The sequence below is a fragment of the Exserohilum turcica genome, assembly GCF_000359705.1.
Source record: "Exserohilum turcica Et28A unplaced genomic scaffold SETTUscaffold_2, whole genome shotgun sequence".
Lineage (NCBI taxonomy): Eukaryota > Fungi > Ascomycota > Dothideomycetes > Pleosporales > Pleosporaceae > Exserohilum > Exserohilum turcicum.
Window position 1 is genome coordinate 58248 of NW_007360025.1, and position 14181 is coordinate 72428.

Sequence of the window (14181 nt, forward strand, 5' to 3'; positions counted from 1 at the left end):
AAACGCATACAGACACATGAACCAAAGCCTTGAACTGCCTACTACAACCAATGCACCATGCCAAGTGGCCCTGGCCCGCCTGAACTGCCAGGATTCGCCGCATTCCCCTCGATCCCAAACTGGTTGACCATGTCGTCCCAGAGTGTCCAGTCCATCTCGCCATTCTCCATTACCTCATTTCCCCCCCCACCGTCTTGTGCCTTCCCGTTCGGACTTGCCATTCCCTGAGCACCATCAGTGCAAATGCCCCAGTCCATGTTCGTATTTACAAACGCAGTCTCGTCAAAAGGTGGGTATCCGCCCGCAGCCGTTGATGCATTATTTGGAGCAAGCACTTGAGTGGTCGGCATATGCCCACATGTCGGCGAAGTCATCGTGGGCGATACATTGGTTGCGCATCTAGTCGCTTTAGTCTCGTCCTCGAAGCTGAGCGATCCATCTTCCATGACATGGCCAAGAACATCGTCAAGACGCTGGTACTCAAGCAGGCGCCCAAAGTCCTGGCCCTGGCTATCCACTTCTCCACTACCATTCGGCACTCCACTCACAGCCCCGTTTGGTAGACTGTGCTGCATTTGCAAGCCCCAAGTGCTCTGCATCGACACTTTGCCCCATTGCGACTGACCAGGACTGTTGGGCCAACCCGGAAGCCTACTACTGGGTAAATCACCAACTTTGGGTACAGGGCCTTGAAGCATGCCATCGACAGCTTGCATGGTCTGCTGATTCGATGCCATGAGCGGTATTTTGCTCTGTTGTTGCATATGCTTGTAGTGTTCAAAGGCGAATGCGTTGGCCGGATATGGCCCACTTCGCAAGGCTATAGACGCCCGTTCAAGCACGAGTTCGCGCTCACGGGCTGCCTTTGCTTTCTCGAGTAATTTCCCAAGCGGTCTCCACAGAGTGCCGATATTGCCCATGCTGTCTTTGCGGTGTGAGGAGCTTTGGGTGAAGGGGAACCACCGACTGGCAGAGGCTTCCAATGCTCTCCATGCACGCTCTACAGCCTCGCCTTTGGTGCGAACACACAGTTCCGATAGCAAGAATGCGATGGCGTGCCATTGAACGTACGTCCTAAATAGCCAGCCCCATTTCATAGTGCGGGCCTCGGTTTCGAGCAGTACGCCGTATTCCAGACTCTCGAGCGACGTTATGAAGAGCTTGTCTCTGGTTTCCTGTGGTAGTGTAGCGCCTGCACTAAAGTCAATGGCTGGCTCATGCAAAGAATCCAGGACACACCAACCTCCATCCTTGCGCTGATGTGGGTGATAAATGATCAACCACACCTTACTCACAATCAATCTTGCTACTGTTGCCGAGACCCAACACATTGGCATCGTCATGTCGCAATCTTTCAAGTACTTTACCTCGAGGGCCTGGTGGCACTCCGTAATCCATTCTTCCTTCTCTTTAATGCTAAGATGGGCAAAATGCTCATTGCACTTGTTCACGGCCGTAGGTGCGTATGTAATGCGACGCATCATATCCGTGATCTCGAAGCGGAGTAAGCAGAAAGTCATGTCGGTGAAGCCTTGGCGCTCGGGAGGAAACTCAGTCATGTCAGGATTAATATCGGCATCATTGATATTGAGGGGCTGCGACACTCATTAGTACGTAACCATGTGACTTTGTGGCTCACTCAACAGACCATTTTGGTGTCGAACAATGCCTCGGCAATGGTGGGATCACAGCCATGGTCTTCGGAGGATCTTGCATCCAAAATACAGACTTGCCACCAAAGCCGTCTTCGCATTTCAGTCTCGAATGGCGACAAGCCAAAGTAAGTGCCATCTCGGTGGATGCCAAGCGCTTGCGCCATTCGGACGACTAGACCCATCATTGTCCATATCTTGCGCGCATCGTCGTTGCGGCGTAGCACGACAAGAAAAATGGCAAAGGCCTGCAGTATGATCATCTCATCGCAGTACAGAAAGTTTGCTCTTGCCAGAGCTTGTTCCAGACCAAAGCGATACCTGCTAAGGAGCACGCTTCGTTCTTCACCCCATTGCTGTAGACAGTCTTCGTTGGGAGTACTGGTCACGGCGCCATAGTAGATTGCAAACAGCAGAGTCTCCAGGCCCTTGGCAACTTTATCAATATTGGCAAAAGCACTCAAAATGGTGGGTTCCATTGAAGGGACGTGCAAGACTTTGACCAGGGATTCTACATTGTCCTTGAAGACGTCCCAGAGCCGACGGGCTTGGTGTTCGGGAGGATGCAGTGCTTGGATGTCGACACTGGAGGAGCTGAAGCCAAAGATGAAGCCTGGGTAGTGCAAGGACGTGTTGATGGATTCGGGCGAATGCGCATCGTCCTCGTCTTCAGAGGGCTCAATGAGGATTGTTTTGAGATCTTCGACCTGTGGCCGTGTCAGCTGGTCGGGGCCAGGGCGGAAGCGTGTAGGCGGACCTCATTGTTCAGGCTTGCCCAGAAGCTATTGTTGATGTAGCGACTGCGGCCCTTTTCTATGACGAGTCGTCCAAAGCGGCTCTCCAGGCCATCTACATTGTCGTTGATGGCGCCATGGTCGCCGTCCTGTGCAGTAGGCCCGGCCGCCGTCTTGTGGTACAGGCGATTGTCGAGGCCGGCGCTGCTCTGGCGCTGCTTGTCGCGGTCTGCTGCGTCGTGTTCATGGCCCTCGACCTGGGCATTCAGGCTGATGACGACACCCTCGAGGCGTCGCAGCCTCTCGAGCAACTCTGCGTCGGACGGCTTCCTGCTCTTGCGGGGGGCGCGGCCGGGTCCTGGGAATATGCATTCGATCTTGGCCCGCACACAGTTGGAGCACGGGTTGTTCTTGTCGCACTTGACTTTGCGCCTGCGGCAGGTGACGCACGACCGGGGGGCTGGAGTTGGGGCGCCGCCGGCTGAGGGGCGGCTGGCGTGGCTGCTTGGCTGCGGCGCACCGTTGGGCGAGTCGATGCTTGGGTGTCTCTCGCTCGACATGTTTTCTGGAGAAAAGGTCGGCCTGGAAAGCAGGCCGCCTGTTGCGAAGACGAGACGACTACCACTACGCCGCACGTCTTGGCGCTGGCCTCTGGAAGGAACGACCCTGGCCCCGGGTCCATACATGTAAGCCGGCCCCTGGGTGAAGGACATGCGTCGTCCATAGGTGCACTACATGTGTATGCATTAATCAGCTCGCCACCGGCTGCTGCGTGCAATCAAGTCGCGGCCGAGTCATTCGCAGCTCACAAGTGGCCGTCGACATGCGAAACCATCCGCGCGGGCAGGACATGTCCGAGGCGCCGATTCCCCGCAGTCACATGACGCCTCGAGCCAATCCCCAGTCGTGACACGTGCAAACCAAACCTGCCGCCAACCCTCATGTTGCTATCCAAATCCGGTTACAGCACGCTATTACGGGTACTCCCCTCCAGGGTGCCCTCCCCCTACATTGTGCCCAAACGCCCGTCACTTGTCCTCACAACGCCAGCGTCGTCATCATCTTCGCTCGTGCCGCCCCCCAACGTTTCTCTCCTTCTTACGCCGGCCATTCTCCACCGTCAGACGTGCCCTGTCCTCGGCCTCGTCCTCCAGCTCCTGGTCAATCATCTCCCTGACCTTCATAATCTCCTCGAGAGGGATGCCTCGTGTATCGACCCCAACACTAGGCGCGCCCTCGAGGTATCTCAGGTTCTCCAGTGCCTGCTCAATAAGCTTGTGGAGTTTGGCCGGAGAGTTGAGGTTCTCGTGGCGTTTGATGTTGTGCAGGTCTGGATACAAGACACCGTCGCCGTTTTCTGTCCCTTGGAATGCCTGTAGATAGGGAATGTGTGCCGGAAGCTCATTGTGCAGCTGTGCACCAACGCACACCGAAGTCTCATGACACCACGTACGCGCCACGTTGCGCGGAGTGTATCCGCCGCCTCCTATTATGAGCAGTGGACGCCCATATGCCTTGACTGTCTCGACGCAGAAGCCGTGCGCTTTGATGTTGAGATTGAACCGACCAAGCCGGTCCCCACCGAGCGAGTCGGCGCCAGATTGTAGAACAATAGCGGTTGGGTTGTACTTTTCAATCACAGCACTAGTAACCGTCTTGAACAACCACTTGTACTGGTCATCGTCGATTCCGTCATCAATAGGAATGTTCAGGCTGTGCGCCTTGCCCGGATTCCGCGGATCCGTCGGGCCCGTCTCGTCAATGTTTCCCGTGCCTGGGAAAAATGGGTAGCCATGCTTGTCAATGCCGTACTTGTGGTAGGAAAGCGTAAAGACGCGGTCTGTTGATTCGAATGCTTGCTCGACGCCATCGCCATGATGAACGTCAATGTCAATGTACAAGACGCGCTGGTGCTGCGTCAGTAGGAGCTGAATGGCAATGACAATGTCGTTGACGTAGCAGAAGCCTGATGCGAGGTTCTTCTTTGCGTGGTGAAGCCCGCCAGACCAATTGATGGCAATGTCGGATCGGTTGTTGAGTAAATTCCAAGCTGCGCTGTTGGTGGCACCAGTGTACAGGGATACATAATTCCAAAGCCCGTCAAACACCGGACAGTCATTGGATTCGCCGCCAAATCCGTATGTGATGTACTGGGGGTCCTCTGGCTGTGCATTCTGGGGGGTGATTTTGCTGAGGTAGGACAGATATTCACGGTCGTGGAAGATGGCAAGTTCGTTAAAGTTTGCCGGTCTTGGTTCGAACAGGTCCATGGTGTACTCGAGTCCGTACGAAAGGACCAGTTGTTTGGTGAGCGTCAGTCGCCACGGCTTCATGGGATGCGAGCTGCCAAAGTGGTGGTATTCCACGTGTGGGTTGTAGTGGAAGGAAACGTTCCAGCCCTTTGGTCTCTCCAGGCCATGCTCTTCCGCCTCGCGTGCAATGACTTCAATCTTCTCCGCATCAGTCATCGCCTTGAAGTCTGGGTAATTAGCAGGGTAGCCTTCGTCCGGAGAGAGGTATTCCTGCACGATGTTGTTTGCCGGCCCATTGGGCGCGCTGTAGCCTGGGGCGCGCATATTGGCAGATGCTGGAGATAGGCTTGTGTGAGTTGTGTTGTCAAAATCGTTGACGAGACGTGGGTTTGGCGGCCCCTCCCAGATCCAGCGGGCGCGGTCGTCGTTTGTGCCAACGAATGAATCAATAAATGAATGACGTCTCTGTTCTTCTGCGCGACCGTTTTTCCAGCGCGTAAGAGTCTTGGCGTCAGGAGTAGAGGGCGGAGCTTGATTGTCGTCGGCTGCACTCTGCTGCTGCTGCTGCTGTTAGTGCATGCCAGAAGCCACCGAGCTTAAGAGTCCGCGATGTTCACTAAGCTGTGCAGAATATAACCAAGTCTGGCGCAGTCTGGTGCGCTTGAGAGCTGCTCACCCTAGGGCTTTGGGTACGTTTCCTTTCCGTTGGAGGCTTGGTGAGGCGGTAATCGACCCTGGTTGCGCGCCGTGAAGCTGGATTGGCCAGTCGCCACTGCGGCCCGTTCAACAGCGTGCTCAGCTTGAGATGGAATTTCCGTCCACTAGGCGTGGGGCCAGCAAATGCTCCAGTGTCTTTCTCTGGGGCGCAGTGGTCCTGTTGGTTGGTGGATTCGTCCTCGTCGTGGGAGGCATGTTGGCTGGCCGGAGACGAAACGAACGAGTCGTCGGCGGCGGCGTCGTCTGATTGGCGGTACCTGTGCATGCTGCCGAGCGCCCAGGCGAAACCTAGCCTCTTTGTCAGCTAGCCGTGCCTACTTGTCCGACGCGCAACCTCGACCGCGACAAAACAGCGCAATCCGCTAAACTCACAACATCTGCACATGATTCTATAGAGACGGAGCGCTGCAGGTGGAATCGGGAGGCTTCCAGTACGGGTTGAGGCAGAAGCAGTTTTTGGAGTGGCGCGGTTTCCTTTCGGCTTTCACCGCCCGTGGCTCTTTCACCTGCCAAGTCGTCGTCGATACGCCATCAGTTTTGATCAAAGTCTCAATCGCATTGCGACGCTCATCGGGGATACTGGTTTGCTGGCGCTTCCTGGAGACTGTCGAGTGCTTGCGACAGCCTCAGCTCAGTGTGTGTGTCTCGCCACCCATCACGGGCGCCTGGGGCGACATCACATTATTGGGCATTTGCCATGGCCATCGCCGAGGACGCGGCAACAGTGCTCGAGCAGTTTGTACACGACGGTAATTTCGGCTAGGGCAAAGGGGCAGCGCAAGCAGGGCTAACACGGCAAACAGTTGCAAACCTGCCGGCGGAGATAACGCACCTGTACGAAGAGGTACAGGCCAAGGACAACCAGATCCAGGAGCTGCGGGCAGGCATTCAGCAGCGTGACAGCAGCATCCAGAAATTCATCAAGCTCAACGGCAGCCTGGTGGAAAATCCAAAGGAGGCCGGGTATGCCAAGACCATCACAGCAAGCTACGAAAAGGCACAGATACTGCAAGAAGAGAAGATTGGGCTGGTGGAAAAGGCTGCAGCGCTGGTAGGTTGGGCGGGTGAGCGGGACATGGCAGCGGTTTTGCTTACACGAACAACAGCTGGACCGCCACGTCAAGCGGCTGGACAGCAAGCTGCGCGACTTGCAGAATGACGGGTCGATGCCCATGGATGCGCAGATGCCGTCGTTGCTGCGAGAGTCGACTGCGAACCTGGTTCCGCCGGCGTCCATGTGCAACACAGGGGCCAACACACCACTGCTGCCCGTATCGGGCAACCAGGGAGGCGGCGCGCCGAACCTGGCGCAGGCGGCGGCGATTGCACGGCTGAGCAGCGCAAGCAGCGCGGGGCTCGGGTCGAGGACGAACCCGTCGCTGCAGAAGATGCAGACACAGGCGCTGCTGAACCAGCAGCGGCTGACGAATGCGCAGAGCGCCATGCAGGCGAGCGCGCGACAAGAACGCGAAATGTCGGTGGGCAGCGAGAGCAAGCGGCGGCGTCCGACAGGCAGTCTGGGCCCGCTGCCGTCGGCAAGCTCGAGTCTAGGGCGGCAGGGGTCGATAGGGCCAGGCACGCCCAAGCCGTCGACGCCGGGGTCGCGGGCAGGCAGCGTCGGGCCCAGGCCGCCCAAGAACGCACTCACGGTCAAGAAGGCGAAGCCGCAGCAGCCGTTGCGCAAGGCGGCGCTGACGGCCAAGTCTGGGGTGAGCAAGAAGCGGCGCAAGGGCGGGTCGCGGGCGTCGCCCTCGACGACGGCCGACGACGAGAGCGTGGCGAGCGAGGCGGGCACAGAGGACGAGGACATGGCGGGCATGGGGGGGGGCGACGGCGAGGAGGACGAGTCGGACGACACCAAGTACTGCACATGCCAGCGCGTCAGCTTTGGCGACATGGTGGCGTGCGACAACGACAACTGCCGGTACCAGTGGTTTCACTGGGAGTGCGTGGGCATCAAGGAGGAGCCGGTTGGGGACTGGCTGTGTCCCGAGTGCAGGAACCAGGCGCCGACCAAGATCAAGCGGGCGCGGTAGGGCGCGGTAGGAGGCGATGGGATGCGATGGGATGCGATGGGATGTGGGATGCGATGGAATGCCATCATGGCCATGGCATGGCATTGTACGAGTGCTGCATGCCATGGCGTAGCACGATGCAGGCACAATCGATAGCTGCACGTGTGTGCGGTTGTGGTAGCGGCTTGGCAAAAGGGGGCTTGCGGGAGAGGCGTCTGGGCGGCACGCGCTACGGGCGACTGTCGTTTCTTTTTTGCCCTTTTTGCCTTTTTTGCCTTTTTTGCCTTTTTTTTTCTTCTCGTCTTTTCTGCGCGGCTAATTTGTCTTGCGTTTCTTTTTGGTGCTTAGCATAAAGGGCGGGCATGGCTTTTTGGGCCCAACGGCGCCAAGCCGCATGAGAAAGCGCATTTGATTGCGTGTGATTATTTTCCCGTTACTGTCTGTGTCGGCTGGCTGCAGGGGGCATGATCGCCGGGCCAGACCCAACGGCCGGGGTGGTAGTGCTGCGAATATCAGACGGCCGCGTCGATTGTGTGTGTGTGGTGGGGGGGGGGGGTAATTTGAGGTCTGTCCATGGCCGGACGAGTGTAGACGCCGCAGTGGTACTGTATATATCTACATCTATATATATATATATATATATGTGTGTGTGTGTGTATGTATATGTACACACGTAGTACATGTAGATAGAGGCGGGCCCTCGGCGGCGAGAGCCAATTGCATATGCAGGTACTACTACACAAGACATGCACATGTAGCATGTATCTTCTTCTTCTTCTTCTTCTTCTTCTACAGCAACCCACACACATAGTACTAGAGAGATGGACAGGTACGCCAGTGACATAGTCAGGGCCAGTGGCGTGGCCATGGTCGCGTCGGCCCTATGGATTTACGGCCCCCGGCTACTACAAGCAGCTAGCAGCCAAGGCGAAAGGGGCACCATGACCGACATTTGACAAGACGAGTGTGCCAGCCTCATTCATAAGCCTGGTTGGCCCCGGCTGCCCGTCCTCGCCCAAGCTCACGTTGTTGCTGCTGCTGCTGCTGCTGTTGCTGTTGCTGTTGCCGTCGCCGTCGCTACCGCTATCGCCGTCGCCGTCGTGTGCGCCTCGCTGCCGCTGCCGCCGCCGCCGCCGCTACGCTACGCTGCTACACGTACGCTACTGCTTCTGCCCCGGCCTTGTTGCTGCCACGGCTCTACGCGCTTCCTCCATTAATTCTTATTACTCCATGCCCCCCCGGCCCTTCATTACCCGCTGACGCTAACGTGCTCTTTCGCCCGCTGGACTGCCCATGTTCTGCTAATCTTTGCTCTTTTCTCCGCCCCAACGCCCCCAACACCCCCAACATCCCTTCGCCTACCACCACGCCTACCGTTTCAGCTGCACCCACCACAACCACCAGCCACCCACTCGGCTGGCCTTTTGCCCCCCCAAACAACACCCCTACCCACCCGGCCCAAGATACGCACGCATACGACAACTAGGTGTAGCCCAACGCCCGCAGCCCTCGCGGTGCAGCGCGACGCAGCGTCCATGAATACCGTCAACGCCCGCCCCGGCGGCACCCTGTCCCCGCTCTCCACCGACGGCCAGGAGTGGTCGCCCATCAACGGTTACCGGAATATCGCTGGCGACAATCCCTACTCACCCACCATCCCCCCCAACACATACGGCCGTGGCAGCACTGATGGAGGCATGCCCAATGGAATGCGACCCGGCACAAGCAATGGCAACCCCTCACCGCCCAGCTCCGTGGGACGGTCGAGCGACGGCACAGGCCTGTATGCATCGAGCATAAGCGACAGCATCCGGCCCTCGGTCGATGGCAGGAAGCTGCAGGCGCTCGAGGACACCATGGCCGAGCACTTCCACGTCCTCAAGGCCTATCTTGGCCCGTATCTAAACGACGAAAAAGGAAACCCCCGGCCCAGCCGCGCAAAGGACAAGCTGACCAGACTCTCGGCCGTCCAGTTCCAGGAGCTCAGCACCGACGTGTACGATGAATCCATACGCCGAGAGCAGGATCGCAAGCGCGGAGGGCCAGGCGCCCCGGAGAACGACACGCCCCAGTACCTCCTGCCCAAGAACAATTTCCACCCCAAGCGCAACCAGGCGCGGCAGAAGCTGTCGACGCTGCCCCTCGAGCGCTTCCGCCAACTCGCAACCGACGTCTTCTACGAGCTCGAACGCAGATTTCCCCGCTTCACCGGAGGCGACATGCCCCAGCGACCCTCGAGCCCCGCCGCCAGCATCCAGAGTCGCATGAGTAACAGAGGGCCGCCCAGCAGAGCAGGCACGCCAAATAGCATGGCTGGCCGACCGCCGCCTGGGCCCGGATATCGAGGGCCGCCGCCAATGGGCGGGCCCATGGGCGGACCCATGGGTGGACCCCCAGGAGGACCTCCAGGCCCGCCAGGACAAATGCGGCCCGGCTCAGGAAACGACCCAAATTCATTCGGCCGCCCCCTACCCAAGACGTTTCAGTCAAACACAATTGTCCCCAACAAGGGCACGCTGGTCGAAGACGACGACGACAGCGCGGCAGACGATGATGATGCCTTCAACCTAGAAGGCGCTGCGGCAAGACGACAAACCGACAAGAGCGCAAAGAGCATGAGCATGGCCCAGGAAAAGATGACGACAGACCTTCAAAATCAGGTGGCGGAACTGCAAGAAAAAATTGGCTCCCTCGAGGCTTCGTTACGAGACAAGGACAATGAGTTGCAACGACTACAGGCAGCCGATAAGACGCAGAATGGCAGTTCAGAGACGGAGCGTGCAGAATGGGACCAGCTTCGCTCTACGCTGGAGCAAAAAGTCCAAGAGGCAGAGAGCCTGAACTCGTCGCTCAGGTCTGAGATAGACAAGTTGCGCAGTGAAAATGAGAACATTGAGCACAGTCTCCGCGCCCAAATTGCAGATCTCGAGTCTAGGCCACCACCGCAAGCGTCGAATGAAAGCGGCGGAGAATGGAGGCAGCGATGTGAAGAGCTTGAACGGGAACTGGGCGAACAACAACAAGTGACGGAAGAAGTTCGAAGAGACGCGTCCGTGTTCCTGCAGGAAATGAAAGAGCTGTCAGCCCGCAGCAATGCAGCCGCAGAAAAAGAAGAACAAATGGCAAATCAAGTTTCGTCATTGGAAGCCGAGCTCAAGGACTGGAAATCCAGATATGCACGCGCCAAAACGCAACTCCGGAACCTCAAGGCATCGTCCATGGGCTTGTCTCAACTGGTAGCGGCGGATCTGGGTGGCTACGCGCGTGACTCTACCTTTACCTCGCCCGATGGACTCGTCAAGGATGTGCATATAACCAAGTTCCAGCTCAGTATCGATGAGCTGCTTCAGATCGCCAGGAGAGCCAATTCGGAACAAACCCTCGAAAGCATGCGACATGTTGTCAAGTGTGTCCGAGCCATCACTGGCGACATCGACAATACCCCATTGTCGCAGGTTCAATCGCCCATTAGCAGTGTAAACGGTGACTTGTTGGCAAATCCCGAGAGGCAGCAGGCAAAATTAAAGTCACGTGTCAGCGCGACAGCCAACAATCTCATTACGGCCACCAAGAACCACGTGGCCTCTGGCGGACTGTCACCTGTTAGTTTGCTCGATGCTGCCGCTAGTCACTTGTCGACAGCTGTTGTCGAGCTAGTCAAGCACGTCAAGGTTCGGCCTACGCCCGAAGATGAACTGGAGGCCGATGACGAGGACGTGGATAGGCCGATGCCACTCAAGTCGACCGTCTACGCGAATCCCAATGCCAATGGAAACAGCGCCAGTGGCGGTGCTGCTTTAAAGCAAGGTCATCAACGCGGCAATAGCAGAGGAGGTAGTAGTGATACCACTCGGTATAGCAACCACAGTTCCCCTTACAGCGGCTATGACCGTCGAAGCGTTGGCATGAATGGCGCCAACGGCATGAACGACAGCGGTATGCTCGAGTTCAAGGTACGCTCATAGTCGGCATTGACAGCCACGGTCTATTGACGTTCGCAGAACTACCTCGAAGACCAAACGGCTCTGCTTGTCCAAAGCATCCAACCCTTGGTCACCCTCATACGTGCCAATCCCGACACGACGCCTGCAGAAGAACAACAGATATATGAGTTCATCCAAGATATCTCGCAGGCGGTCGAGGACACTGGCAACAAAACTTACGATGCCGTCAATCAGCTTTCCAACCCAGCTCTGAAGAAGCATGCCATCCCTGTTGTCGAAGTGCTCGATGAATGCAGACGAAACATGCTGGCCGTAGACATAAGAGGTGGAGGCTCTGAGAGAATCCCCCCGCTTGCGTTCAAAACTGCAAGGGCTCTCAAGGTACGCTTCGAGACTGGCCGTTGCCATCATTCACACACTAACCATGAAACAGGAGCTCGTACTTCGCGTTGACCGCATCGAATCGGGCGAACTCACAGTCGACCAGACCCTTAATATGGAGGTATAATAGAATTTACTGGGATGGCAAATCCTAGTTAATAGCATGGCTCTTACGTAATGATGGCAAGGACTAATTACAACCGGCACCTCCCATGCTTTCGCAGTCGCGGCATGGCATGATGTTGGATTTCTATTTCTCAGGGAGCGTCGTCACCTGTCACGACACAACCTACATTTGATTCACTCAAACTTGGATAACTTTCTCCACCCTCTGTTGGGGTAGTAACACGCATTGGTGCTGGCCACTCCCGGTCCTGCTGATTTTTTTTTCTGTCGTTTATGACGATGATGGTTTTCCAGCGGATTCCCATTTGCTCGCTAGGTAACGGGTATTGGTTTTGGTAGAAAGGGATTCAGGTTGGCAAAGCCATGGTTACTTGGGAGGAATGAAAAAGTATCATGATGCACGGCTCATTGTATCGTAATCTATGGGATATACATCCATGTACAATATTTCATTTGCTATTTCTGTTGAAGTATCAGTACGCTGTTGCAACTTGTCAGTCGTGTCTAGAATAAAGGCGCACACGGTTCCCCCGCAGGGTGCGTGGCTTTACCATCTCCCCGCATGCAACACCGCCACAGATGAGTAGATCATTCTCCCTTGTTCGCTTACGAGAGGAAAACCAGACCGAAGCCCCAAAACACATGACCCAAGAATTCCCCATACGCCCTCATGACCGTCTGCATAAGGATCCAGTTTGTCGACACCACATGGCTTGCTGGGACCAAGAACATGAAGGCCCGAAGTGACGTCACCATACAGCTGTAACGCGTGTGCGCCTGATGGGGCCGAGGCCACGTGAACTAGCATAGCCCTTTCTTCTCCATGGTGTTACTGTTGGTTACCCATTCATCTTCTCCAGTTTCACTGCAGGACAACCGTTGACATTCCACCATGGCGCAACAAATGCAACCAGTCTTCCATGAGCAGCGACCACCATACAACGACTCGATTCTTACAATCACAAAGCGAAGCTGCGCCGATCCATACGTGCTATGGGACAAGGGCACATACTACATGACCTTTACTTGCGGCGGACACGTTGAAATCTGGTCTGCCGATTCCCTGTTTGATTTCGAAGAACGGTCCAAAAAGACCGTCATATGGAGACCCCCGCCAAACCAACCCTACTCGGCTGATATCTGGGCCCCAGAACTACATGCCATCCAGGGACGCTGGTATGTCTACTTTGCAGCTGACGACCCAGCGCATGGCAACAAATCACACCGCATGTATGTCCTTGCTGGCCCGCCAGCCGATGAGGACCCTCTGGAGCCAAGCAAGTGGAACTTTTTCGGCCGTCTGCATGGCCTACCAGAAGATCAATGGGCCATCGATGGCACCGTCATCTTTCTCCAAGGCTCCATGCTCTTTGTGTACTCTGGCTGGCCATTTGGCACCAACGCCGACGAATCGCGTCAAGAAATTTACATTATCGAAATGGTATCCCCGACGGAATGTACGGGCCAGCCTGTCCGCATCAGCACACCCGACCTGCCCTTTGAGTTCTCCGGAAACAGCGGCATCAACGAGGGCCCGCAGTTCTTGTGCTCGCCAGACGGCAGGTGGATGGGCATCGTGTATAGCTGTGCGGGCAGCTGGACACACGAGTACAAGATGAATATCCTGTACTACACTGGCGGCCACCCGCTGGACCCCCGCTCGTGGGCAAAATCAAACAACCCGCTTCTCAAAGCCGCTCGCGACGACTCTCCGCCGTATGGCCCTGGTCATGGCAACTTTGTGCTCGTCAATGGCCCCGGTGGCCCAGAGGTCTGGGGCGTTTTCCACGCTACCGACGCAAAGACAGGCTGGGAAGGTCGCAAGGCGCGTGTCATGCGCGTGGGATGGGGCCACGGAGGCCCCTTTATGGGGTCCGGCGAATGCGGCAGATGTTGCAGCGAGGTTCAGCATTTCATTCAGGGCTGTCCTGGCGGAACGTGTGGGGGCCAAGGCCACTGCGGTGGTAGCGGAGGCCCAGGCGGAGGGTCCCAGCAGCCTGGCCATCATCACAGCGGCAACCCAGCCGATGATATAAAGAGAGAGGTGAAGAATCTGGTCAAGGGTGGAAAGGGACTTTTGAACAAATTCCTCAAGTAACCCTTTTGTAACCAGCGAGTAAGTACGGTTGTGTTCAAGCGGAAGCGGGCAGTGGTGCACGTGTTTTGGGGTGAGGTTAGAGGTCCAAGATACCAAGGGGTTTATGCAGGGTTTTTTTTTTGGCAGTAGAAACTTGCAGAATAGAATTTTTTTTTCTTTCCATGTTTTGAACGCGCATATTAGGACTGATTCTATCATGCACTTTTCCATTCAACAGACTCGGGTACAAAAAAAAGAAACTGAGCACAGCATGAATAATATT

General features: G+C 56.4%; 5 protein-coding genes across 5 annotated transcripts; 3 read left to right on the top strand and 2 right to left on the bottom strand.

Moving 5' to 3' along the window:
- Window positions 1-41: 41 nt before the first annotated feature.
- SETTUDRAFT_19016 (uncharacterized protein) lies at window positions 42-2946 on the bottom strand (the record flags this gene model as incomplete). The annotated part of the gene is made up of 3 exons (XM_008026674.1): window positions 42-1595; window positions 1649-2359; window positions 2410-2946. The coding sequence occupies 3 exons, from the start codon at window positions 2944-2946 to the stop codon at window positions 42-44; spliced, it is 2802 nt and encodes a 933-aa protein (XP_008024865.1).
- Window positions 2947-3315: 369 nt separating this feature from the next.
- On the bottom strand, window positions 3316-5740 carry SETTUDRAFT_41129 (uncharacterized protein; the record flags this gene model as incomplete). Its single annotated transcript, XM_008026907.1, has 3 exons — window positions 3316-5199; window positions 5315-5643; window positions 5728-5740. 3 exons carry the CDS (start codon window positions 5738-5740, stop codon window positions 3445-3447), a joined length of 2097 nt encoding a protein of 698 aa, XP_008025098.1. The 3' UTR covers window positions 3316-3444.
- A 312-nt stretch (window positions 5741-6052) lies between these two features.
- On the top strand, window positions 6053-7391 carry SETTUDRAFT_89151 (uncharacterized protein; the record flags this gene model as incomplete). Its single annotated transcript, XM_008026989.1, has 3 exons — window positions 6053-6104; window positions 6159-6406; window positions 6462-7391. 3 exons carry the CDS (start codon window positions 6053-6055, stop codon window positions 7389-7391), a joined length of 1230 nt encoding a protein of 409 aa, XP_008025180.1.
- Window positions 7392-9044: 1653 nt separating this feature from the next.
- Window positions 9045-12195, top strand: SETTUDRAFT_162776 (uncharacterized protein). Its single transcript, XM_008026990.1, has 3 exons — window positions 9045-11323; window positions 11372-11695; window positions 11748-12195. Exons 1-3 carry the CDS (start codon window positions 9068-9070, stop codon window positions 11820-11822), a joined length of 2655 nt encoding a protein of 884 aa, XP_008025181.1. The 5' UTR covers window positions 9045-9067; the 3' UTR covers window positions 11823-12195.
- A 601-nt stretch (window positions 12196-12796) lies between these two features.
- Window positions 12797-14030, top strand: SETTUDRAFT_162777 (glycoside hydrolase family 43 protein). The gene has a single exon (XM_008026991.1). It carries the CDS (start codon window positions 12837-12839, stop codon window positions 13917-13919), a length of 1083 nt encoding a protein of 360 aa, XP_008025182.1. The 5' UTR covers window positions 12797-12836; the 3' UTR covers window positions 13920-14030.
- The last annotated feature ends 151 nt before the right edge of the window (window positions 14031-14181 follow it).